The 27,948-nt window shown below is 40.1% G+C and overlaps 1 protein-coding gene across 6 annotated transcripts; it reads left to right on the plus strand.

The window, feature by feature from the left end:
- Positions 1 to 411: 411 nt before the first annotated feature.
- EYA3 (EYA transcriptional coactivator and phosphatase 3) lies at positions 412 to 27,834 on the plus strand. Of its 6 annotated transcripts, none has more exons than XM_034423605.2 (18): positions 412 to 632; positions 5,757 to 5,855; positions 7,362 to 7,405; positions 7,935 to 8,014; positions 8,902 to 8,968; positions 10,053 to 10,195; positions 11,711 to 11,848; positions 14,069 to 14,151; positions 15,355 to 15,538; positions 16,475 to 16,614; positions 17,319 to 17,402; positions 18,866 to 18,955; positions 19,487 to 19,545; positions 20,292 to 20,449; positions 21,488 to 21,602; positions 22,668 to 22,789; positions 23,194 to 23,294; positions 25,398 to 27,834. In XM_034423605.2, exons 2-18 carry the CDS (start codon positions 5,823 to 5,825, stop codon positions 25,476 to 25,478), a joined length of 1,722 nt encoding a protein of 573 aa, XP_034279496.2. In that variant the 5' UTR covers positions 412 to 632; positions 5,757 to 5,822; the 3' UTR covers positions 25,479 to 27,834. The 6 variants fall into 6 exon arrangements, with proteins under 6 accessions (XP_034279496.2, XP_087732716.1, XP_034279497.2 ...); XM_034423604.3 differs by having other exon boundaries at positions 481 to 990; XM_087876589.1 differs by lacking the exon at positions 412 to 632 and adding an exon at positions 1,296 to 1,354.
- The last annotated feature ends 114 nt before the right edge of the window (positions 27,835 to 27,948 follow it).

Here is a 27,948-nt window from a genome sequence, read left to right on the forward strand (position 1 = left end):
AACTCATAACAGTACCAGTGACTATAATATGATAACACTTGTATTAGATATCATTGTAATAGTATAACGTACAAGTTCGGGTGAACTTCATACAGAGCCGGTTTGGGCTTCCCAAAGGTGACGGGCGACCCCTACCGGCAGAGTAAAGTAATTACGCCGGGGCAGCACTTGTAAGGCGCAAAGACAGCGAGAATGCCCTCAGCTCAGCCCCATTTTGTTTTTACCTGCCAGTTCAATGGCAATAAGAAAAAAAACCGCGGCCATTCCTCGTCGCGCGGGCCCAATCTTTCGTGCCTTCCCTCACCCTCCTTCCCAGACATTTTGAATCACCTAAGCAGCGGTGCTGGTGGCGACCGCCGGTGTTAAACCCACCGACCAATCCTATCCCGCCTCACTTTTACCGTCACTTCCGGCAAGGAGCTTCCGCTTCCGGGTCCCAGCCAAGCGGAGGCTTGCCGAAAGGGGTTCCTTTCCGTTCTCTTTCTTTCTTTTCTTATTTTTTTTTGGGGGGTGGGGGAGGGGAGTTTGTTGTCCTGTTTGGGAACCCAGCCCGTCGCCGGACCCGCGGTTGTCGCCATCAACTCCACCATGTCCCCTGGCGCCAAGACCGGCTCCACAAAGATCTCCTCACGGTGAGAGAAAAAGAGTTCCCTCCCCGCCCCCCACTTTCCCTTTCTCTCGCGCGATCGGCGCGCGGGCCGGTGGGCGTGGCCTGGGCAGCGGTTGCCGCGGCCCCGCCCCCAGGGGCTGTTTGCTCTCCCCCTCCCCCCCTCCATCCGTGAATGGGGGAAGGGAGAAGAGAAGAGGCAGTTGGGAGGGGCTCGTCTCCTGCTGCCCCGGGATCGGAGGAGCGCGTCACGGGACGTGCCCGCAACTTGTGGAACTCACCGCCACGTGATGCGGTGACACTTCTGATCCCCCCCTCAACATCCCCCCCCCACCGGTTTTGATGGCTTTAAAAGAGAAGTCGAATGCATGGAGGAGGAAAAGGTCTGTTTGCGATGGTTGTTTTTTTTTTCCTAGTGAAAACCCGGACTTGACATAGTATGTTAGCCTGACTGGGTTGCTTAATTGGTGGTTATGTCATATGGGTGGGTGGATATATATATATACATATATATATATATATATACACACATATATATATATACACACACACACACACACACACACACATATATATATATAGCTACAAAAAAACCTTGGCTACCTAGGGAAAACCTGGCTAGAAGAAAAACATATATATATATATATATATATAATTTTGTACTTATTTATTTTGTCATGTTTATGTAGCGTATGTTGGAGGCGGGTGACCCTTTGAGAGCTGTATGCAACGAAATTTCATTTGAATGTATGTGATGATTTAATTAATTAATGATTCAAAGTGACAATGAAGTTATTCTATTCTTATAATATATTCTATTTATTCTATTCTATTCTATTATCTTTTTATGATACCTTTGCCAAGGGGCAAGCAGAAGTTTTCAGCCTCTCGGACTACTCTTTATTTTATTTTTGTTTTATTATTAAATTTATATACCGCCCTACTCAGGGCGAAGGACTCAGGGTGGTGAACAGCCAAAAGATAAAACACATATAATACACAATTTAAAAACAATATAAAAACCCATTAAATAATTTGGCCCAAACAAGTTAAAAAAAACCCTATTATTTTAAAACAAATTTAAAATTAACAATTAAAAAGGAGGTTAGGCCAGGCCAGCCTGTTGAAATAAAAAGGTCTTGAGGGCACGGCGGAAAGTGCGTAAGTCTGGGATCCTCCGTATCTCTGGGGGGAGCTCGTTCCAGATGGCAGGTGTCCTTTGAAGAGCTCATCCCGGTCTCCAATTTTTTCCGCCCCTGAGACCAGTTGGTCCGATTTGTCTTTTTATAGATTCTGACATTGTCAGTCTGTTAGAAGATTACATCAACTGAAGCATGACTATGGGTTAGCAGGGTCTTCTTAGGCAATAAAATAAGATACAGGTAGTCTACAACAGTTTGCTTAGTGACCATTCGAAGTTACAATGGCACTGGTAAAAGTGACTTCTGACCATTTCCCACTTGTGACTGTTGCAGTATTCCCATGGCCATGTGATCAAAATGCAGACGTTTGTCAACTCGTATTTATGACGGTTGCAGCGTCCCAGGGTCATATGTTCACCTTTTTGTAACATTCTGAAAAGCAAAGTCAATGGGGAAGCCAGATTCACTTAACAACCATGTTGCTAATTTAACAACTGCAATGATCCACTTGACAAATGTGGCAAGAAAGGTCAAAAAATTAGGCAAATTCACTTAATAAATACCTCACTTAGTAACAGAGATTTTGGCCTCAATTGTGACCGTAAGTTGAGGACTACCTGTACTCTTCTTTCTATACAAATGATAAATCGGCTGTACTGATTTCAGAGTCTCAGCAGAAGGAATAAAAGCACTTAGTGCATCACAATGTTGTTACTTCTTAAATCGAAACAATTGAGTAAAAAACATGTTGGACGCATAGTGCTGTCATGACTTTTTAATTTATATTCTTTTATCCTTGACCACTCACCTTACTGCCAGAGCTTTAAGGAAGTGAAATCAGAAAATGTCTGATGTGTGATGAGGACATCCTGATGTGTGGTGAGAACAGGTGCAATATAAATATCTGAACTGCAAATAAGCCAACCATGGTTTGGCTAAAAAATTAGATTGAGAAAAGCATTGTCCTGGTGATCATGGATAGGTGTTGTAAGATATTTTGTATTTACATGATGAAATTAATCCTAGTTTGTGCAATTCATTTAATTTTCCACCCTGTTTCCCCCAAAATAAGACATCCCCTGATAATAAACCCAATCGGGCTTTTGAGCACATGGCAATAAGGCCAAGCGCTTATTTCAAGGTTCAAAAAAAAAAAAAAAAAGACAGGGTCTTATTTTAGGGGGGAAATGGTAGTACCTTTTCACTTGTAATTTTACAGAATAATAAAATAGGACTACAGTTCTTTCCTTTTGTGAAGATGAATAGATGATTACATTGTACACTAGATGGCTTATTATAAGATGTTTCATTTTATTTTCCTGTTGAGAATGATATTTTTTCTCTGATTATTTTTGTAGAAAAATATATTTTAATATTTGTGCTGAAGAGATAGGACTCATTCAGAGATAAAGATTATGAAACTACAATTTTGTATATTTATTGCAATCAGTATTCTATTAACACCATATGGTTTTTAAGAGATAATAAAATGTTTTAAAATAGTTTTAGTAAAATAAAATTTCAGGAAAATTCTAATTTTCTAAATTGAAAGAAATTATCTACTCCGTTTTCATCTTTTTGGTACTTTTTGGGTTGTTAATCTCGATTGCTGAATTCCAAATAATATGTCTCCTTTGTGTTTGTATAACATTTAAACCAGAGCAGTAGATGCAATATACTAAACTTGCTCTGGAAAGAAAAAGAAATAAAAGATAATAAATTACAAAACTAGATTTGAAATCCATCTGCTGTACAATATTTTTGGTTCAGGTTTCATAAAAGTGGCTTCACTATTTCTAAGAATAAAACCATTTGGCTGTTCACCGCCCTGAGTCCTTCAGGAGTAGGGCGGTATATAAATCTAATGAAATAAATAAATAAATAAAAATAAATAAATAAATTTGACTTTATTTATACTTACAACTCTTCCTGTACAAAAATATCTTTAGAAAACTGGAAGTTGGCATGAAGCAGGAAAGTAGATTTTTTAAATATTTGCTATTGGTTTTGACTTCGAGCTTTTAGATGAGTGGGTTGCTGTTTTATTAACTTCAAGAATATTTTATGATGGGCATTATTGATTCAATGAAATTTCTCAGTAACATTTGAATAAGTAAGAAACACATATTTGTTTTAGGCAACTGAAAATTTGAAAATATTGCCAGCTTGTTTATGGCAGGCACTAACACATTTTTTTCTATATCTTTGAACTGCTAGCATGGGACTATTTCTAATTATAAGACAAACAAACAAGAGTGAAAATGTGAATAGCTCTGAACTTAACTTTGCCACTACATTGCAGGCAGTATCTTAATTTTCAGGCCAAAGAATAGATGACTGAGAATCTCCATAGACATTAATTTTCAGGCATTTGTTTTTAATCTTATTTTAATGAGAACTTTCTCATTAAAAAAAATGATAACACTGCAGTTAGGTTGTTATCTGGGAATAAATCCCATTAATCTCGGTGATTCATGGTTAAGAATCTTTGGGGTTTGGGTTGGGTTTGTTTTGAATTGTGTTTTTTGGGGGTGGGTGGGTTCAGAACTCTAGAGGTATAGGATTGCATCAGCCAAACTGAATGTTGTGTTGAATACAGTTTTATACAAAACATGATTTAAATTAACTTGTTTAAAAAGCATTCACGAATTAAAATTTAAAAGTAGATTGTTGGTAAAGATCCTAATGCAATGGCATATTGCTGATAAGGAATTTTACAATCCTGCTAGCGGTACGAAAGGATTATTTTAAGTGAATGTATAAATTAATAAGATTTTCAACAGATACGTTATTAAGCTGTTTTTTGGTTTTAATTTTTCTGTGGTGAGTCAGGACAAGCTGAAATCGTATTTTGATTATGAGTCTTCTTGCTTTTATTATAATGTTTGTAGGTCATCAGCTGACGCTTGCGAAAGGAGTAAAAAAGCTTTTATTGCAAAACATTAATTTTGAAAGTGTTTCCAAGCAGGTTCACTTATAATCATTACTTTTTTTAGGCATCCAGTAATTTTTTCCCCCCTTAAATATTTTTGGACACTATATTATAACAATTTTCTCAGATATTGAAAGTAAGGATATAAGCAAATATCACATTTGCTTATAGCTGTTAAACATATTTATTATATTGGTATTGTAGCGTTTTATAGTTACATTTTCAACTTACATTGTATGAGCCTTCCTGGAATTTTCTTGAGGAAGGATGTCATAGAAATAAAATACTTTGACATTAAATTTCATTTAATGTTGTTGAAATAGGCACAGATAAATTTATGTAGAAAAGGCCAAGTAAAAATATTAGTTTGTCTCTATGATATGTAATACCCAGCTTGGTATTGTCTGGCATTTCTTCTATCAAGGACATTGCATCATGAAAAAAGCAGTGTTTGTCTGATGGTTATGTTATACGATGATGAGTTCAGTTTTGTAATTCTTATTATGTTGTGATTTTGGTCTTTTAATTTGAAGAGGAGAGATTCCCTGTATGCTTTAAAATTTGGAGGTGCATATTTTATTTGTTAATCTGTTTTTCAAATAGAAAAAAATATTGATGTTTGTTTTTCTCCTTAAGGTCATGTTTGTATTGTAAAATAGCTGTTAAATAAACACACAAACTGAAGTAAACACAAGTTTTCCAAACTCTTTCATTTTCATTTATTTGTATTTCATCTGTGGCTTATTTTTCTTTAACCTTCCAATGCTTTCATTTTTACCTTGATATTTTATTAGTAAAATATCAGTAAAAAGAAAGAAAAAAATGAATAGTGACTTGAAATCCAAGTAACAAAACAAATGCGATGGAAATGAGGTGCACCCTTACTTGCATTATCCACTGTAGCTTGAGGTTTAATGGAAAATCCTTGCTTTTTTTCCATATGATAGTGTAGTTTCTTTATATATATATTGGTAAAGCCAACATTTGTCTACAAAGTGACATATTAAATGGCTAAAGGGACTGATAGCAAAAATGATAAGCAGTTCCCCGAAAACATGGATATTGTTTGTTACAGGTTTTGAAGGCAGAGAGAAAGACACCCATTCTTCATATTGGAGCACTTTTGAAAAAGCTTGCCTCCATGGAAGAGGTACAAGATTTAGCAGAACAGCCAGTGAGTATACAAAAGAAACAACAAAAGCAAGAAAAAAAGGATTTCTCTTTCTATGGAATTTGCTAAAGAATAGCTTATTCATCTTACTTTGTTTGCAGGGGTAAAAAATAGAGGAATGCAACACAGATATATGATTGAAAAAAAAGAGTGGCTTGCTAATATTTCCATATGTAAAACTAGTTACCTGACTGATACCAATCATTTGAATTTCTCAGAGTTCTAAATCTCTGCCAGACGCTGTAAAAGAAAAAGATTTGGATGAAATCAATAAAGCCCTAGCCATGCGGTGCAAATTCTATACTTTTGTGTTTTGACTGCTTTTTGTATCATCTCTTTGGCATCCTATTTAACCATGAAAAATGGAGAATAAATTTTCTAAATAAATAATGCATCTATTTATTCCTGTCCACTGGCCATAATAAAGGATCATGTTGAATTAAGATGCCATTTTATCTAAAATGCCAATGAAAAACCATTTTCATAATTAATATTTACTTACTTATTGCTAATAGCAATGCAACCGTCCCAGTAAAGAGTCCCAGGGAGAACAGGAAACCTATAGCAACCACATTTGACTTTTTGTATTTCACCTCAAATCCCCCTTACAACAAAGAGATCTTTATCCAACTGTGAAAGGAACAGGGAGAAGCAGTAGACCTGAAGTATTTTGGGAGCAAATAAGTGCACAGCTATTTGCTTTCTTTTTAGCAATCACAAAAAAAAGATCTTTGCAGAATTAATAAATGCTTCTTCAGTTAAAAACTGGATGGGAATTTTTCTTCTTTTGAGTTGATCACTGTAGAGCAAAATCCTACTTTGCAACAACTCGTCATCATGGCTATATGAATATCAATGCGAGCACAGGCATTTTTTGAGACCATATTTAGCATATGGTGGAGCATTGCTTTTGTTTAAGAATCAATTGGAAATAATGGGAGAAAATGGTCCTTAGCTACAGCCTATCAAAATAGAAGTAGACCTGTCTTCCATAGGCCAGAATATGAAACCTCCTAAATCTTGATCTTTCTGTCCAGATACGTAGATTCCGAAAAAAACAAAGAAAGCTTTGACTTTATTGAACATTGTGAAATTCTGGTTTCCCATTATCATAGTGAGCCATGACAAAACTTGGACAAGTGTATTCTCTTTACTCCCTCCCTTTGGAGGGTTTTACACAAGCGGAGTTTTTCATGAAACTAGACTTCGTTAATTATGATTTGTGCAAACTGGTCAGTAAGAGCAAGCCTGGTTAGACTTTGGCTTTTTCTTGCTGATGAGTACGAACATTACTGGGAATTAAATTTAAAAATAGAAACTGTCCCTTTACATTCAGGAAAAAGGAAGAGTATATGAATGAGAGAATTATGCAGACCTAAAAAATTGTTGTCATAAATCCATATTCCTGTTATGTCTCAACTCAGCTTTTGTGACTCATATTGTTGCTCATAGTTAGAGTTTTTATTTGCTGTCAAATTGAATAACCTCATATCATACTTATCTCTGCAGATAAAAAAGGCCAAGATGCAGGAATCAGGAGAACAACTATTAAGGTGTGCAATTCTTAAATTAAAAAAGAAATTAGGTTTCTGTAGGATTTTTTAAAAATGACAAATTGTGATTTGGAATGTATTTTCTTAGGTTTTCATTTAGTATGGACTGGGCATGACAAGTCCGTTAATCCTTATCATCGTCCTCAGCTCTATAAAGTTGGTCACTTCAGTTGATATTTCACTGAGGATGAGGGACTGAAAAAAAATTTGAGGCTTTTCACATTGAATTTTGGAAGTGCCTAAATTTCATTTAGTATCATGATTAAATTATAGGTAATGCTGAATAAACCATAACTTGAACTTTGTTATTTGTTTAACCAGTTCTGCTAGCAGGAGGAATCAATTAGAAAAACTGAAAAACATTCTTATGATTATTTCAGAATTTTAAAGAATTTTGGCTAAAATATACTTATAAACGTGGGTATTGCATACAGTTTTAAGACAATTAGCATATGTTTGGGATGATAATAATATTTAATGGATGTGACAACGGTTTATAAGTACTTCATTGTTTGTCTTCATTTTTCAGGCAAGTGAGCAGCTCGGACAGTAATGATCAAAAGCCTGAATCTTCAAGTCTTGCTTCAAACCTGTCTATATCTAATCAAAGTAAGTGATTTCTGTATCTTCCAAGTTTTAGGAGAAATGGGCTGTGGCACCTGAATTGTGTTCATAACATAGCCCTTTTATTTGATTGTTTGATTTGGTATCATCTATCTCCAGAGCAATATTGGGCAGCTCATAATAAAATAAACAGAATAAATAAAGAATGTAATAAAAAGCAAGGCATGCAACAGAATAATCAGACTAAAAGAGGTGAAATCCTTACAATTACCATGGATTTAAGATTTTTTAAAACTATATTTATAAGCTAGGTTTTTAAAGTTGTCGTCTTCTTGCGATCCAAAATATTTAAAAAGTTACCCTAAATTTCAAGCATGAGTAAGCATACCCCATGTATTCTGTGCATCAGAATGCATATTAAATCTGCAGATTTAATATGCATTCTGCAGATCTATGCAGAATGCATATTAAATCTGTGCAAAGTGTCCTGCATTTGCTGGGGTAATGAGATTTCCACTGACTTTTTGTTGAAGCAAAAAGTCTTTCTAGTCTTCTTCCGCTCAAGCCAGAAGAAGCTTTTGTGTAAGTTTTGGACATATCACTTCAGTTCTTGGCATGCATATGTTACCTGGAGAAATGTGTTCACCACAGATGACCAAAACTTTGGGTGAGCTATGCTGAAGGAGTTGAACAGACATCTGCCACAAAACTTACTAAAACTTTGCATGGCAGAGCAGAGAAAAGGAATATGGAAGTTTTGCTCTTAGAAATATTGTGTGAAGTTTAAAAAAAGTTGTTTTGCTTGAGTCTTCCTTAAATGTTTCTTTTGAACGTTTGCACAGACCTAATGCAAATTACAGTTAAACACACATTAACAACATGGTTTGTGTTAAATAATTTTTAAGGTCATTTTTAAATATTGTATTTTGCAGTCATGCCATGCACTGACTACATCTCAAGGTCATCAAATGACTATACCTCACAGATGTATTCTGCAAAGTAAGTTGAACTAAGTTGCTTCTTTCTCCAAAATGTCACAGCAGGAATCTTACTGGATGCTTAGTTCATGTAGATGTTTAATTGCATAATGCAACTTTTTTTTTTTCTGAGTTCTATGGCATTTGTATGCCTAGGTCCTTAAAGGAACCGGCTCTGTTCTTTGAAACTTCTCCATCCTTCTTTTCTGACTAGGTCGGAACATTTGACCTAACAATTATGGTGCCCCTTCATGACTGCCTTTGTCTTACGTGTACATATATACAGTGGTGGGATTCAAGTAATTTAGCAACCGATTCTCTGCCCTAATGATTTCTTCCAACTACCAAACTGCTCAGAAAATTAACAACCAGTTCTCCTGAAGTGGTGCAAACTGGCTGAATCCCACCACTGCATATATACCCAAGACTAAGCAAGATTCTAATAAATATTTCTTAGCTGGTATCAATCTGTAATTTGGACAGCATGGAGCTTGGGATGGCACAGAACATAGAAAGCTTCACCAATCTCTGCACAACCCAGAAGGAAGGCAGAGCATTCAGCAATAGATCTAGGAGGCGACATGTCGTTAGTTGTCGTCTCTAGGTTCTCTGGCAGCCGTGATGTTACCCAAATCTGCTACAGTTTCCTTCCTTAACAAGAGACCAAGTGTTGAGAGGAAAAGGAGGTAAGGTGATTGCACTCCTCCTTTGTTCTTTCTATGGCTGCTGTTTTAATATTATAGAATAGAATAGAGTAGAATTTTTTATTGGCCAAGTGTGATCGGACACACAAGGAATTTGTCTTTGGTGCATATGCTCTCAGTGTACATAAAAAGACAAGATACATTCGTCAAGAATCGTAAGGTACAACACTTAATGATAGTCATAGGGTACAAATAAACAATCAAATCATACTAGGAAACAATATAAATTGTAAGGATACAAGCAACAAAGTTACAGTCATAAATGGGAGGAGATGGGTGATAGGAACGCTGAGAAGATTAATAGTAATTGAGGTACTATTGCATTGCATGTTGAGAGTTCTTCCTGTTAATGTAGCAACATCCCATATCAACAAGGTTGTTTTTCTTTTTCTTTTTATGTAGGCCATATGCACATGTCCTTTCTGTACCTGTTCCTGAGACGATGGCCTCTTATTCTGGGCAGACTCAGTATCAAACCCTACCACAGTCCCAGACATACGCTGTTTATCCCCAGACAACCCAAGCCTACGGACTACCTCCTTTTGGTAAGGTTGGCCGGGATCTGTATAGGGCCTTGCAGTCATCTTGAGAAGTTTTGCTGTTACATGTAAGGTGTCCTCTCTAAAGTGCTTTACATAACTGTATTTACAAATAGGTACATTTCGATTATGTACAAGCTTAGAACATGCACGTTGCAAATTTGTGAAACAGGTAGTCTTCGACTTATAATCACAATTGAGCCCCAAATTTTCTGCTGCTAAGTGAGACATGGCTTAATTGAGTTTTGTCCCATTTTATGACCTTTCTTGCTACGGTTCTAAGTTAGTAACATGGTTGTTAAGTGAATCTCGCTTCCCCATGGACTTGGCTTGTCAAAAGGTGGCAAAAGTTGATCACATGACCCCAGGACAACCTGCAACCCGTCATAAAGATGAGTCAGTTGCCAAGTATCTGAATTTTGATCATGTGACTAGGGGGATGCTGCAACGGGCATAAACGTGAAATACACTCGTAAGTCATTTTTTTCAATGCCGTTGTAACTTTGATTGGTCACTAAATGAACCGTTGTAAGTCGAGGACTACCTGTACCTCAGACTTCTTCTGTGTAAGTTGCCCAGAGTCCCTCAGGGACACTTGAGATGGCAGCAAATAAATAAATAGATGTCTGAACCCAGCCACAATTGTCAACAGATGACAGGAATAGAAGGGAACTTACATAGCAATAGCATTCAGATTTATATACCGCTTCATTCATAGTGCTTTACAGTCCTTTCTAAGCGGTTTACAGAGTCAGCATATTGCCCCCAACAGTCTGGGTTCTCATTTTACCAACCTTGGAAGGATGGAAGGTGGAGTCAACTTTGAGCCGGTCAGAATCGAACTCCTGGTTGTGGGCAGAGTTAGCCTGGAATACTGCATTCTAACCATTGTGCCATCACGGCTCTCAGCAAGACTGCAGAAGAGAAATGGGCCCTGTTGCATTTTATGTGACAGAGCATAAATTGGCCAATTCAGTGTCATTTGTTCTGTTTTATTTTAGGGGCTGTACTCTTTGGTGTACTCCTGTAGGCATAAGTATTCTGTACTTATCTAGGATATATCATGCAGCAGTAATTATCAGCTGAGTGAATTTAGAATCTTTCCCACCTGTTCTTTGCCCCAGAGCAATTATGGAAGGAGGCAGCTCTCTTGTAAAACTGCCCAACTGAGTCATGATGGCTTGCTGTAGGGAAAACACTAGTAATCCAGAGGCATTGAGCTTAGGAAGAGTCTGGTCAGCAGCGCCTGCACAATTCTTTTTTCTTAGGAAAGCTTGGGAATTAACCTTATCGCATCTCTTCTGATTTATTGTCTAGCTTTCTTTTTTCTTCTTCCTTGACCCTGCTGCTTCACTCCCTTCCCCCCGCTTCTTCAGGTTTAGACCTCAGACTTGCACATTTAACAGCTCCTCTATCTGTCAGTGGCAATTGTGTCACCTGTTCACATCGGTGAGAAGAATTTGGTGGCCTGGCTGACCACAGCCAGCTTTGTTTATAATGGGTGCAATTTATCTGATTCAGGTGCACTGTGGCCAGGTATGAAACCTGAGAGTGGTTTAATTCAGACTCCATCTCCAAGTCAGCACAGTGTTCTTACCTGCACTACAGGGTTAACCACAAGCCAATCCAGCCCAGCACATTATTCTTACCCTATTCAAGGTAAAGGTCGGCATGGTTTTTTATTTACGTACCTCTTCCTGTAAACCTGGTCAAGAAGCCACAAAGAGGCCAGCACGTGTTTGTCTCTGTTTTGTGCATGCTTCTCTTTGCTTGGCGAGCTCTGCTTCTGCCACCTCTCTTGCTCACCGTTTGCCTGCTTTCTCTGCTCTCTACCAGGTGAATTTTACCATGCTCTGCTTTCAAAACCCTTAGAGAAATGGGGAGAAACCATCCGGGGGTATGGGACACGTGCATGTATACAAATGCTAAAATACAGTGGTGATAATAACCTCCTTACTCAGCATGCAGTGGTTTTGCCCTGTGCTTAGGTTACAAGAAATGCATATAAAGGTTAGCTTTTATCAACCTGCAGTAACTATTTATTTCGCTCAACAATAAGCATCTGCAAGTCCCTTTTTAAATCAACATTAAAATCCATCAAGTTTTCAAAGTTGCGACAGAACTATTCAGATCCTTCACTCAACCTGCCATTAAGTTGCAAGGAATAGAATGTGCTTTTGATTTCTAATAAGCAGTTGTCATTAAAAAAAGAAAGAAACCCTCAGCTCGTTGAATGGGCTGAATATGATTCAGAAATACGTGATGGTACATTGTATTTAAAAATACCACATAGCAGTAAGTGACTTTAGCTATTACTGAGCAAATCTCTTCGACTAATTGCAAACAAGGAATAACTGGAGTGTTTTCCAGACAGATTTTATGACATTGTGGCATTTAAAAAACAACAACACCACCCAAGCAACTCTGAATATTTGATAACCTGCAGAAGTAGGAAGGAAATGCAGTTAGATTGCTGTAGTACATCTTACCTGAAAGGAGCATCCCTAAGTGGATTGTGTCAGTTTGCAGAAGGACAGGAACAACAATGTGTGTGCGTGCATGTTTGTTTTTCATTAGTTGATTAAGGACTGTAAGTTTCAAGATATCAGTGGCCTATAGCTTTGATGAAAGAAAGTAATTCTATATTGCATTGAAGTAGGTCATCCACTTTAAGGATTAAATTGTTTACTTCAAAGTCCTCTTGGGAGTTGCGGGTGGCTGTTGTTTGGGATAAAGAGGCAGTTTCCATTAGCATCCAGCTTACAATCACTTCAGCACTGAACTTCTCCACAAAGAGATGGTTCTTTTATTCGTTTATTGTATCTGATCTAGAGTGGACCATCTTTTAAGTGCTTTTGCTTTCAATGGATTTAAGCTTGACAAACTCTGGCTTGGATCTGGAATGGAACAAATATAACAAATCTGTTGTGTGTTGCAATCGTTAATAATCAGCATGATGTGCAACCTGGAACAACATGTACCATTGAGCATCTTTGTACCCTAACAAGGAAAGTTATTCTATTTAAAGGGTTCCCTTCATACTAGTCTCTCAGCTGTCTTCCAGGTTCCATTTTTCTTTTCCAACTGATACTTATGATTATTAAGCACACTTAGTTTTCCTAAGGCCATTTCTGATTTGGGTGCCCTGTTGATTTATTTTGAGGGATTGTAGTTCTGAAAAGGCCTACTCAAAAAGTGACATCGTCCGCCTATTTTCAGTGGCCCTCTTTTAAGTTCCAGCCCTTTTAGAAGCAGGCAGAATGGTAATGATGTTGATCCAAGCAAAACCCAGTGGGTCCCACTGAAACCAGTGGGACAAATTAATAATGCGACTGATTGCAGCTTCAAGTACCAGTGCAATCCTACACTTTATAATTTCCTAAACTGATGTCCTCTACATATTTTGGACTTAAAGCTTCACCGTGCTTTAGAAAATAAGTCGCCCGACATTTAACAAAAATTAGAAAAGGTTTCCCATTGATTGTCTGTTCAGAGATAGTTTTCATTGACTTATACATCACTGATTCTTAGATTAACGTGTATAAATTTATACACATAAATGTCAGAATTTAATACAACTAGTGGCTTATGCTGTGGTTTTTTGGTATGCATTTGTGAGAAGAGCAAATTACATTTTTTTAAGTAAACGCTAATGGCATTTAATTATTTTGAAAAGAAAGAACAGCTGCATGGTGATGTCATAGGGGTGATGTCAACATCTTGTCCAATTTTTCTGTGAATTCCTTTGATGAAGGGAAACGGTTTGAACCAAAGATCCTGGAAATGTTCCATCCCCCACAAAAAATTAGGTAGTTTTAACAATCCTCTGCATTTTAATGAGATGGATTAATACACAGTCGTCTTCTGAATTTCCTACAGCTTCAAGTACCAATGCCAACTCAATTTCCACTTCCTCACCTGCTGTCAATATTTCAGCAGCCACCGCCAGCATCTCTCAACAGGTACATAATCCTCCAGTATAAATTACCCTGTTCGTTGTAATGTATTTCATCCCATGCTCCAGTATATTTAGCAACTGGATGATAGGAGACAATAATTTGATTTTATGAAATTTCGGAATGGAACAACTTGTCGCAGCCACCCTGCCATGGCCAACTTGCCATAGGACAAGTCACCATGGCTAAGTCGCCATGGGGCAATTCAACAATTTGATTTAATTATTTAACAAAGTAAATATATATATATATATATATATACATACATACATATACGTACGTATGTATGTATGCATGTATTAATTTTTGTCATTCACATTTCATTCTGTTCCTCCATTTGCATCCTTTCTGTAATGATTCTATTCCACCATTTCTTTGATACTAGTGTAAGTCTTCTCCCATGGCAATTTGGCCGCAATGAGTTGGCCGTGGCAATTTGACTGTGGCGAGTTGTCCTAAGCCTGCTTGATTCAGCCTTAAGTGTTCCAATTCTGATTTTTTTTTTTGCTTAGCTGTCAATTGTATTTAAAATCAGCTAGATTCCACAACCTTGAAGGGCATAAGAGTTGTTGTCCAATATACCAAAGGAGCAATAGGAAGGTAAAGGTAATATTTACAGAACAAAATAAACCTCTGCCAAAGGTAAGGTTTAAATATGTAACATAATTCACTTTAGAATTATACTAGCTCCAGATGACTTGTTTAAAAGCAGTGTGGAGTTTTATACAGTCCTTATGTGGCTCACCTAGCCAGCCTTGTCTGCATGCTAAAAAAGCTAAGCATGGTTGGCTCTGGTAAGCATTTGCATGGGCTGTCATCAAGAAATCCCAGGTCTGTAGCTGTGGTCTAGATGATAAAGTTTAAAAATTCCTAGAAGAAGGCAGTTACTATATCACATCCATACAGTATTTGTTATGTCTGCCCTATAGGGTAGAAACTAATGCCACATAGGTCTAAAACCCCTTTTATTAGAATAGCTAGAGTAATAGAATCCTGCAAGTCTGAATGTGCTTCCCTCCTCCCTCACTTTAGCTAACCTGGCATCATCCTATATAGGCTGTTGAGAGTTGTAATTGCCATCGTTGGGATGCACCAAGACAGAGAAGGCTACCTAATACAGACTGGCGTTAAGATTCTTTTAGCACTTGGCAACTGCCTGTTTTCCGCCATTCTTTGCCCTCTTTCAGTTCTTAATTTTTTTTCTTAAAGGAGTATCCTACATACACAATCCTTGGCCAAAGTCAGTATCAGCCGTATTATCCCAGTTCAAGTTTTGGCGTGATAGCACCAGCAGACAGCAGCACAGAGACCAACACGTTGACATCTGCCACCTATCCTTCTGAAAAATCAAATGCCATGGTGCCTACCCAGACGGTGCAGAGACATTCCTCTGGTAAACTCAGGGTTGGGAAATGGGTTTGTAAATGCTTTTTAGATCTGTATTTCTTAACCTCAGCAACTTTTAAGATTTGTGGACTTCAACTTCCAGAATTCCCTCCAGCCAATATCCTGGAGCTAGAGCAGGGGTCGGCAACCCGTGGCTCCGGAGCCGCATGCAGCTCTTTGGGCCCTCTGCCGCGGCTCCCTATCTCATCACTGGTTGGCCCCGCCCTCTGCCCCTCTTATTTCTTTTTGGGACTCTAGCCCGAAGTGGCAGGAAGCGAAGGCTGCCTTATGCGAAATGTGGCATGAAGGCAGGTACAGGGCAGCTTCGCTCCTGCACTCTCCTCTCCCCCTGAGCAGGGAGTGTGTGCACGTGTGGGGAGACCCTCCTCAAATGAGTGCCAAAGCGCAGCAAAGGCACGTGTGGGGTGGGCGGCCGCTCGCTTAGGAGGGTCTTAACAGGATGCAGCTTCTCTCCTGCACTAATGATCTAGCCATTGCCTCCTCCCACTCTCGTGACGCCCTGGCTGTGGCTGAGCCAGGAACATGCGCACACATGGGGAGACCCTCCTCAAGCAAGTGCCGAAGCCAGGGGTGGGTTCTACTTACCTTTACTACCGGTTCGCAGCGGGGCCGCGTGCGAAATCTAACTTTTTTTACTACTGGTTCTGTGGGCGTGGCTTGATGGGTGTGGCATGGCTTAGTAGGTGTGGCAGGGGAAGGATACTGCAAAATCCATCCCCACTCCACTCTGGGGCCAGCTAGAGGTGATATTTGCCAGTTCTCCAAACTATTCAAAATTTCTGCTACCGGTTCTCCAGAACCTGTCAGAACCTGCTGGATTTCACCCCTGATTTAAAGGTTGTTCATTTGAATTATATAAACTGCACTGGAATACGGTATTGAAGGCACAAGATACATAAAAATTGCTGTTCTCTTTTTGTAGGTGATCCATCTACCAGTCCATCATTGCCAAGAGCGACTGCAAGTAAACATGTAGATGAGCAGTCTAGGAGAAACATGACTCCAAAAAACAGAGGCAAGAGGAAAGCAGACGCTTCTTCACCGCAGGACAATGAGCTTGAAGTTTGTGTTTGCTATTTTTCTCCCTCTATTTCTTTCTCCCTCTCTCTCTTTTTTAAGTCTCAGAAATTTAAATTAATGGAAAGATAGTAAAGTTAGGCAATTGTAGTCTGCGAACTGAATAATCTAATGGGAAAATTGGTCTGTTTAACTTTCTCTTTATCACTATAAAACATGAGAAATAGCTAAGCTAAGTGGGACTTAAAATAGAAACACGAGATTATTCCTTGAGGAGCATAAACGTCAAATGAAGTATTGTGATGCTAAAAGGATTTGAAAGTTCTCGATAAGGATAAGGGCAACATCTGTTGAATAAGAAATGCCAATGTTTTCAACAAAATAGGGACCATCAATCTACAGGGGTCACATTGCAGTATAGAGATTAGAGTTGATGTAATACAAATTTGTCTCAATCTCTTCGGAGGTTCATCTACATTTCTGAAGTTCATAATCTAGTCCCTCAAATGACTCAGTGTCCTCTAACAGAGTAAAATGTAGTTTGGTGGGGATGTTTACCAGAAACAAATGCCTTCCCCTGTCAAAAGTTAAGACTGTTGTAATTTTGAACTGTCTTAAGTCACTGAGTTTTTTGTTTTTTGTTTACAATAGCAAGGATGGGATGGGGTGCTTTTGAGGCACTTGTGGGGGGCGGGGAACAGCCAACCACCACCAAAATTAACTTATTACCTTTCTGCTTCTTTCCTCAGCGAGTATTTCTGTGGGACTTGGATGAAACCATCATAATATTTCATTCTCTTCTGACAGGCTCATATGCCCAAAAATATGGGAAGGTATTGATTTTTGCTGCTGTTATATTTACTGTAGAATGTATAGATTCTATTCTCTAAATTAAGCCATAGAAAGGATAAGTCTGGAATTTGAAGTCCAGACATCATAAATTTGTAAAGGTTGGGAAACACGGATCCAGAGGAATGATCAATGCTATATTCTCCCCAAAGAAAAAGTTAGCAACCGGGTGAAAATTGGTGAGCCCCTCTGCATCAAGGAAGGGCTCCTTTGGGAGGGGTGATACCATGGGTGAGATGCTCCCGGACCGGACCAGATCGCCCGATCCAGTAACGATTTTTCCCTGTGGTTCAGCGATCCGGTAGTGATCACCGCCTGGGTGTCATTATTTCCTGGTTTTAACCAGGAAATAATGTTTTTTAACTTTGCGTGCGCACATGGTGCACACAGTGCATGTGCTTCCGAACCGGTAAAGAAGGTAGGTAGTTTTCACCCCTGGGTGATACCACTGCCTCCTTCAAGAGTACTTTGTGGCCGTGCATGACAGAATGTATAGAATTTGGAGCAGGGGTGGGATTCAGCTGATTTGGACCGGTGCCCCGGTGCTATTCCATCGTATTTAGCCCCATTTTTAAGCCATGCACATGCATGCAAGCCACGTGTGCAAGCAAAGCGCATGCACGGAAGGCGCGCGCACACATTTTTGGTGCTGGGCGAATTGGTTGTTAATTCATGTGCCGCCCCCTCTGATTTGGAAGTTCCCTTGTATGAGTATATTTCTGACTTTGCAGCAACCTATCTTACAATGCCAGCAAATAGCAGTAGAATTTTTATGATCTATACAAACCTGAAAGGTTCCATCCAAGAGCGTCTGCAGGGGAAGGAAGGGGGGGGAGGTCAAGGGAAGGGGGGAGGCAATCAAAGCCCCACCCTTTTTTGTGTCACCATAAATTGAAAAAATGGTGGGCTTTGATTCCCCCATCCCCTTGGATATTACTGGTTCTGTCCCTCAGAGCTGCCTAAAAGTATTTTTATATACAGGTAGTCTTTGATTTATGATCGTTTTTCAGATTTATGACCATTGTGGCATGCCCGCAGTCACATGATCAAAATTCAGAGGCAATTGGCAAATTAGCTCATAGTTATGACAATTACAGCATCCTGGGGACATGTGATCACTTTTTGCAACCTTCTGACCAGCAAAGTCAACAGAGAAGCCAGAATCACTCAACTGCGTTACTAACTGAACAACTGCAGTGATTCACTTAACAACAAGAAAAGCCATAAAATGGAGCAAAATTCACTGAACTGTCTTGCTTAGCAGTGGAAATTTTGGGCTCAATTGCAGTCGTAAATTGAGAACTACCTGTAGATTAATAAAAATAAAACAAGTAATTCACCTGGATAACATTTGTACTTGCTGAAAGTTTCTATAAATGTGTCTTTTGCATTAGAATTTCTGATGTCTTGTTATCCCCTCAGAAAAACTCTCTGTTCTAACTTTTAGGATCCCAGTTTAGTTGTTGGTTTTGGATTAACAATGGAAGAAATGATTTTTGAAGTGGCTGACACGCATTTGTTTTTCAATGACTTGGAGGTAGGCAAATTCTGACCTTACATATCTTGGAATGTCATAATGAAATCTATTAACAAAACACATCCCGAAGCTGTTTATCTCTGTTAGTCAGGACTGCAATAGGAGTCTTGAACTTCCAAATTAGTCAATATTAAGAGACTTGTGTTATTCCAATCTTAGTTCCCTTTTTTCATTGTAATCAGTAGACTAATATCCTCCTCTTTGTTATTAGAGATGAAAAAAAGCATTAAACTCAGATCTGATTTGTCTTGCTTCAGTCCTCTAAATTGCTTTAAAGTATAATTCTGATGAGTGACATGGCTTATTGTTTTATCATTGATCATGTTATCTTTAAATGAGCATAGAGATCAAATGGAAGTCTTCCATCACCTGAAAGATTTATATTAATCCCACAGAGACAAAGCTAGCTGGTTAGGAATTCTAATCCAATAAGCAGGCATCTGATCGGGGGAAAAGTACATGGAATGCTATTGCCAGTTAGCAGAGATCATGACTGGGCATCCTAGATTTCTTTCTATTCTTTCATTACAGGAATGTGACCAAGTACATGTAGAAGATGTTGCATCAGATGACAATGGCCAGGATTTAAGGTTTGGATCCCAGGGATTAATATGGACAATACTGATACTCATATATAATGACAAAGACAAAATATATCAATGCTGAATATTTACCAATTGAGATACTGTTCTTTAGGATGACCTTTGGATTTTCTTATTAAAAAGGGAAGGAAAGATAGCAGAGTAACCATGAGCATTCAGCAACATCTAATTCCTCCTTGCAAATAAGTGTGTTTTAGAGCCTCAAAACACTTGACCGGCAGAACCAAGGCAATGCTTAGAAACAAACAATTCAGCAGGATGCTAAAAATAGGAAGTGTTGTGTTCAAGCTAAAGACATCCTTTGAAAATAGGGCAAGCGATCTAGAACAGGGGTATCAAATTCAAGGGCCGGGGGCCAGATCTGTCCTGCGGGTTACTTAGATCTGTCCTGCGGGGTCAGCCTGAGAACAGTGAAGGACCAGCCCGTGGTGCTTTTGCCAGGGAAAATGGAGCTCTGTTTTTGCTGGCAGAGGGTTGCAGGAAGCCATGGCAGCCAAAAACAGAGCTCAGGTGTCTGTTTTTGCTGGCAGAGTGCTTGGGCCACTACAGGTGCCCCAACACGAGTGACAGCGGGCTGGCCATGCCCACCCCAGCCCCCAGAGGTCAAACACAACCCTGATGCGTCCCTCAATGAAATCGAGTTTGACACCCCCGATCTAGAATCTTTGAACAATAACTACTGAAATCCAGTTTGTGAGATACATGTAACCCAAAGCTTTCCTTTTCTATTCCAGCAACTACAATTTTTCCACCGATGGCTTCAGCGGCTCAGGAAGTAACGCCAATCATGCTTCCACAGGGGTCCAAGGAGGAGTGGACTGGATGAGGAAGCTGGCATTTCGCTATCGGAAAGTACGCGAGGTCTATGATAAATACAAAAACAACGTTGTTGGTGAGTATCAGCAGGTTTTTTACACTCTTCCTGCAGCAGGCAAGTCTCTTCTATTAAAAATTCTTATCTTTTGGAAAGAACCAGAATCAGCCAGCCAGCCAATAGACACTCTATTATTGATTTGATGCAAATTATTATTATTGATGCAAATTATGTCAGTATATCATCCCAACTACCGTTTATCCCAGTCAGACCACCTATGTAGATTTCAGCTCAACTATATTATCCAAATAAGGCCATCCATGCAATTTTGGCAGGACTTCAGTAACCTCTTGAAAGGTTATTAGCATTGGTGTAACTGCATTGAAATGTTCACACTTGACATGCACAGTCATCTGGAACACAACCAAGGGATATATCACAACCTTGGTGTAACACGCTTCTCCTTGAGGGAGGTGGTCTAGAAACATGAAATATAAATAAATAAAATAAAAAATCTTTCCCAGCACAGTTCTCTTCAGCTCTTTGATTGAGTACGTTCCCAAAAGACTCCCCGTTGGCCTTGCTGGTTATAGAATTTTGGGAATTGAAGTTCACACATCACAGATCTCTCCAAGAAATGCAAAATTCCATTTTTTGTGAAGTGCCTTCAGAGGGTTTACTTTCACACAGTGCATTTTAACCACATCAAAACTATCCTCTTTTTTTAAATAAATGTTATTTTCTCCCTGTGGTAAAAAATATATCCCCACTTCCACCACTAGCCCTATGCGTATGTCATGAATTTGTGAAAGTCATTTCACAAAGAAATTTTTTAGAGAAGGGTAAGGCCGACTGGAGTAATAGGAGATGTTTTATATGCATCTGTTTATGAATTTGAACATGGTTTTGACTTATCGCAGAAAGACAGTTTGGAAAAGAAAATGTTTAAAAACTTGATGGTCTAATTGAGTATGTTAAAATTGTACTTTTCATAAAGACATCTCCGAATTGAAAAAAAAACCCAATTTGTTGAATGCAGAAGTCACAAAGTTGGTCCCTGAGACTAATAACATTTCTATTTCCTGATCAACTTCATTTATTTTTTCCCCCCTCTAGCTCTTCTCAGTCCTGAGAAAAAAGAAGCACTACAGCGATTAAGGGAAGATATAGAAGTGTTAACAGATTCTTGGTTGGGAACAGCGTTAAAATCCCTCCTGCTCATTCAGTCCAGGTACAAAAATGAGACCCCCCTGTAGCAGAATAGTTGTGGCACAGTGCCTGCGACCACATTGGTGTGTGATGAAATGTCTCATAAACAGCATAGTGTTAGAAGCATCCAACCTGAATTCTAAAGAGTTGGTCGTGTCTCAGTGGAGAACCTTCTAACTGGGCACCCAAATTTAAAGGTCACACCTAAGCAAGATAAACTAGAATTGTTTAGAATGTTGATATAACCATGGATGACCCTTGTGGTGATATACTCTTGTTTGTTCTTCTTGGAACAATTCTGGAATAGCTATTTAGGATTCTGTTCTAGTGAGCCAGCTACGGTTTGTTCATAGCTTATTAAAAGAACAAACCAGAATTCCAGATTAGCATATAACAGTGATGGCGAACCTAAGGCATGCATAGGCCAGCGTGCGCCTCTGGCCAGCCAGCTAATTTTCAGGATGTGCAGGGGGTGGGGCACATACATGAGATGCGCATGCATGCACAGGGGGTTGCTCGCATGTGCGGGGGGTGGGGGCGGAGCGGGGGGGCGCAGTGTGCCCCCCTCTACTGCCTGTTTTTGGGCCCAGGAGGCTGCAGGGAGACCTGCTAGACCAAAAATGGGTGTGAGGGGGTCACGCACGCATGCGGGGGGGTGGGGGGAACGTGGGCAGTCATGCACACATGCACAATGGGGCATGCATTGCATTATGGGTGCCAGCACGCACATGCGCTGTTGCATGCGCATGCTTTCGGCACACGAGAAAAAGGTTAGCCATCCCTGGCATATAACATTGTCTAAATTTTTCAAACCTCTAGGCTTTGCAAGGAGAAGCAATATATGTACATGCTCTTCATTCATGATTAAGAATTCTCAAATACTGGCCACTGGCCATGACTAATTGTGCCCATTGCTGCATAGGAGATTTAAATTGAGCTTCCCTTTTTGTTATTCTTTTCCTGCTGTCTAGATGTCAGTTTGGAGATTTTTTTTTCTTTGTCATTTTGTAAACGGATCCTTTACGAACGAAGGCAAATATACACCTCCCACATATATCTTCTTTTCCTCCCTCTTGTTTTCCTCTAGAAAAAATTGTGTGAATGTCCTGATAACAACCACTCAGCTAGTGCCAGCTCTGGCCAAAGTCCTGCTTTATGGACTTGGGGAAGTGTTCCCCATTGAGAATATTTATAGTGCTACAAAAATAGGTAAGTGAATTACATCAAATTCCTCTGGGTTATGTTAGGAATTCCCAGTGGGTGCAAATTGAATATGGAAAGAGGAGGGAGGGAGGGAAGGAAGGGGAGAGAGAGAGAGAGAGAGAAAGAAAAGAAAGGAAAGAAAGGAAAGAAAGAAAGAAGAAAGGAAGGAAGGAAGGAAGAAAGAAAGAAAGAAAGAAAGAAAGAAAGAAAGAAAGAAAGAAGAAAGGAAAGAAAGAAAGAAAGAAAGAAAGAAGAAAGAAAAAGAAAGAAAGAAAGAAAAGAAAAAAAGAAGGAAAGGAAAGGAAAGGAAAGGAAAGGAAGAAAGAAAGAAAAAGACTTTAATGTGTGAAACCATCACAGTCAAGTATTTCTTTGTTTTAATCATAAAAATGTGTGTCCCTTCCTGGCAGGTAAAGAGAGCTGTTTTGAACGAATTATCTCTCGATTTGGAAAGAAGGTGACCTATGTGGTGATTGGAGATGGCCGTGATGAAGAATTGGCAGCCAAGCAGGTGACTGTGGGCTTCATTCTTTTTCTCCTCTTAGTGCCCAGGATGTCTGTCGTCTGTTTCTGCCAGCTCTTTGACTGCAGCTTCTGCTTCAAATGTCAGCGTTCCAAGTAACACCCCCAACGAAAGAGAAGTCCAAGGCTTGAGTTTCCTCAAAGTTCCATTTTATTAGAGAGGTCATATTGGCACATCTGGGAAAACCCGAATCTGAAAGTTTCCAGGTTTTCCCCACCCAAAGGAAAGTTTAAGTCCCTGCCCAACACCCACATGTCCATCACATGATCCAATCAAAACACTGTCCCAACTGGAGATGCCTCCCAGTCCCAGCCTTCCAGGTGCAGGACAAGATGTCCTTGACTCTGAGAAAGGAATGTTGTTATAACTATATATCACCCTGACTCCATACAATCCCCTCTCCCAGTTTCCCACAGTAGTAAATGTGGCGGGCCTGAAGATCCAACGAAAAAGATGGCTTCCAGGCCTGACATCAGAGCTATTTAGTGTCTTGGCCACCCCTCATCCATAGATCTGAAAATACCTTCATGACTGATGGGCTGTTAAACTTTGCTTTGTTGGCTGACTCCTACTCTTGAAAAGTACAGTATTACATTTGCCCATATTAGTCAGCACCATTCAGATTACGGGCATGTATTCTTGCTGCATATAGGCGGCTGAGTGTGGTGGCTAAAATGTTGCACTTGGTTGGGGAAACCCAAATTCAAGTCCCCACGGACCAAGCAGCTAACATTGGGCTGAGCAGAGAATCTTGAGTTTCCAGAAGGACGGTGGTGTTGTAACCCGTTGGCCGTTGGCCCCTCCAGCAGCCGAATCAGAGGAGAAGGAGGAGGAGGTGGGAGTCAGGGTCAGCATCAGGGCAACCTGGGAGCTCCAAGGGGGAAGAGGGAATGGAGCTGGCAGAAAGAGACAGAGGCAGAGCCTGGGCCATCTGTCAGCCCTGAGATGGGAGAGTCAACAGCCCCCAGGTCTTTTTGCCGGGGCTGCCGGCATTCCTAATAAAGGAATCTTTTGAGTTCACATCAGAGGGTTGTCGTGTTTGGAGAGCTGGGTAGAACAGATACAGTAGAACCTTTGGTCATGACCATAATTCATTCCATAACTTTGGTTGCAAACCGATTTGGTCGTGACCCGAACCTAATTTTGGAAATTTTGACGCTTACAAAAAAAATGGCACAGAAGGGGAAATTGGCCACGCGGAAAAAAAAGAGTGAATTTTTTGGTTGGAACCCGATTTGGTCATGGGCAGAAGCGTTTGTGACCAGAGGTTCTACTGTATAGGGATATAGTGATGATGATAACAATGGCAATAAATAATAATGGAATAATAGGTAGTCTGGGATCTGAATATTTTGTGTGTTCTTCTAAGCAATCTCCTTCATTAACATAACCTTTATTGTCATTTTTTTCTGTGGGTACACATTAAAAATGAAATTGTTGCCTGCTCTCAAAAGTGTACACATACATAACACAAATAGAGATATGCTATATACATATATACGTATGTATATACCTACACCCTAACATATAAATATATGTAAATATTAATCACTATCCATCTTTTGTAGCTCAGAGTTGAACTGTGGGATCCTTGATGCTCTCTGAGTTTGGTGGTTTTCTTGCAGGGGTTTCATTTTCAAACTAGGTAACATCATCAGTTCCCTAATAATTCCTTTATTATTTCCCACCTATCTTGCCAAACTAAAGCAGACTAATTTGCACCATTTAATACTGAGATCTGGTAGGGAAGAGTCGCCTTAACTCTTTCTCCCACACTAAACTTTACTGTCTCTTGCTACTCTGGAATACATTCCCTCCATCCTGGGAATCCAAAATACATCACACTCCTGGCAACAGCGGCTGTAAATTGTAGTGCAGCTTTCCCAAAATTACAAAGTCTTCTCTGCCCCCCACCCCCACCCCAAAAAAGAGATGGGGGGGAAACCAGCATGCAGAATTTCATACCACTCACTGTGCCCTCTTTTGTGCAGAAAAAGCCTTAATTACACCACTTCCTTTGCACCCCACCTTGTCCCCCTTGGCAGAGAGATTGCCCCATTCCTCACAGGACGGTTTCTCTTCTTTTTGCAGCACAACATGCCATTCTGGAGAATCACAAATCATGCGGATCTGGTGTCCCTTCACCAGGCTCTCGAATTAGACTTTCTGTGAGGACCTGGGCACAAAGCATCTTGGCCCTGCTCCCAACAGTCACCTCGTGGCTTAAACAGGAACCAGTCTGGGGACTTTTCTCTTTCACCCAGACAAAGAAATGCAGCCAGTGGAAGTGTACAGCAGGAGGTTCTTCTCCCCCATCGCTGCTTTCCCGGGAGAACCGACAAAGCCTTGGCAACGCAGCTCCGGTGCTCGAATGGTTCTCTGTGGGTTCGGTTTTTTTTTTTTTTTTTTTTTTTTGGCAAAGGGAACTTTGGGAAACTTCCAGGTGCAGAATCTCCAGCAGCAAAGGCCTTTCTCCCTGTGTAGCCCTCTGTGGTATTATACTAAAGAAGAGAAAAGCAGTACAGTTTGGTAGAATACTTTTGCTCCATACAGACTTTTTTCAAGCTGTTAAATGGGAAAGGAAGGCAAATAGATTGTTTTTTTGTTTTTACAGAAAGCGGTCCAGGCATGTCTCCCTTCTTGCAAAGCTCAGAAATAGCACTGTTTATATGGTTTTTTTTGGGGGGGGGGGGAGATAACAAATAAGGTGTGTTGGATGAAGGGGAGCTTTTTAGTTTTTCCTACTAAGCCAGGGACCGAAAATACCCAACCATTCCCTTGAGGTACCATGGCTGTCCCCGATTCTTTTTCTAGCAAATACACCCACTTGACTAGCATGGTATATTTTTTAAAGTGAGGACAAGACTCTAGAATCTAATTGTCCCGTGCCATCCCTCTTTTCAGCACCTGCATAATTGGGTAACAAGAAAGCTCTTTTTCTTAGATCCGAGATGGCACCCTGCCCGTCCACGATAGGAGTCCCCTTCAGATGCCAACTTCCCATGCACCAAGGATAGTGTCCTTTTCCGTTCCGATTTTCTGAGGCAAGGATTTGGGTAGAACAAGGTACCAAGGAGCGGGTGAGGGTGGGCTACAGTGCTGCAAAATATATATTTTTTCAACCCCAGGGCAAAAGAGATCCCTTTAGCTCCTTTGCAGAAGTTGACGGTAGAGATAGCAGCTTGCTAATGTTTTAAGAGATGCCTCCTGTAGTTCTCCAGTTTATTTCCACTTGGCAATGGTACCTGATTTTATTCAGTACTGTAATCTCGGCTGTAGCTGGATAGCAATTTTGCATCCCCTGCATCCCTTTCTTTTGGTCGTCAACCTGGAAGCTGTTGAAATAGTAAACAGAAATGGAAGTCACCCTTAGGTTACTAAGTGGCAGACCAGAATGGTGGCTCCTTGTTAGGGAGGCAGTGGGGTATTTCCTTTTGGTGTAAGTGCATGGTAGACATTGATGGCGCAGATACTGCAACATTCGGTTATTAGAAAAAATAGTTCTCGTTTCCTTGCTCAAGGAGACACCCAGCCTTCTTGCTGCCCGGTGTTTTTTACAAATACTTTAAAAGACAGGCCTAGCAGTGTATTATTGGATGAAAATATATTCTCCCTCCCAGATCTTCCCCCCTCCCCTCTCCAGATACAGAATAGAGGGGGCCTCTGTCTGTTCAATCGCTTTCCTGCAGATTTTTATTTCTCAGCAAAAGTGTGGAAGTCATTTGCCTTGAGGGGCCCTTGCTTGACTTTGGAAATAACTCTTGTGCCTTAACTTCTTCCCGGAGTCCTGGAAACGTCAACCGTTGTGTGGAAGAGCCTCTTCCGTGTTGAAAGTTAATCTTTTGATTCTATTTTTTTAAGCAATCTCAGTCAGTGAATGTTGAGCCCCCAGGAAACTGGCTCAGAGGTGGGTTTTTTTTTTTCTAGAAAGAAGCCCCTTGCCAGCCCCTTGTCAGGTTTTGGAAACACCTTTGGCCATGTGGGAAGCTTTTGGCATCAGGTTCTGATCTTTGTAACGCCTCCTTCTCCAATATACATGGGCCGATTTGTTTCCCTAAGCCACTCAGGGCGATGGTACATTTTCTGTATTAACTTTTACAAAAGTCGATTCAGCTCGTGCACCACTGATTTTGCTGGCTGCTTTTCTCTTGGGGCTTCATAGAATTTGGAAACCAGTGTGTTGCCACTTCCTTCCCACTGTTTAGCTTTCAAGCATGCCTGGGTTTTTTTTTCTTCCTCTAATGCAAAGATGGATGAACATCACCTGAAGTAGGTGGGAGGCTGTCATCTCCCACCAAGTGTGAGAAATAGGCTGCAACTGCAATTGCATGCCGTAAGCAAAAGTAAATGACAGTTGCGGATTCTCCCTCAGGATCCCGTCAACGTCCTGGTGTCAGCTGTGCTTATAATACGGTAGTGATTGGAGGGCATTAAATGGCTATATAGATTCCTTAAACATCATGTTCTATGTAATGGCAACTGTCCTGTGAACTGGAAAAAAAAATAAAGTCTTTTATTTTCTATACAACCCCTCAATTGTTCTTTTCTTTATTTTCCCCTTTTCTTGGAAATTCTTCTCAGAATTGCTCTCAAGTTTGGATAGCTGGAGGTTTGTGATTTCTCTCAAATAAGTGAAGATCAG

The sequence above is a fragment of the Pantherophis guttatus genome, chromosome 10 (assembly GCF_059756535.1).
Source record: "Pantherophis guttatus breed Tessera chromosome 10, ASM5975653v1, whole genome shotgun sequence".
NCBI classification, from domain to species: Eukaryota; Metazoa; Chordata; class Lepidosauria; order Squamata; family Colubridae; genus Pantherophis; species Pantherophis guttatus.

Excerpts from the sequence above, each read along its gene's own strand:
- EYA3 (XM_034423604.3), top strand. Across the intron at positions 7,406-7,934 it reads TCAGGAGAACAACTATTAAG|GCAAGTGAGCAGCTCGGACA; the intron begins GTGTGCAATTCT and ends TTCATTTTTCAG. Across the intron at positions 23,295-25,397 it reads AAGAATTGGCAGCCAAGCAG|CACAACATGCCATTCTGGAG; the intron begins GTGACTGTGGGC and ends TTCTTTTTGCAG.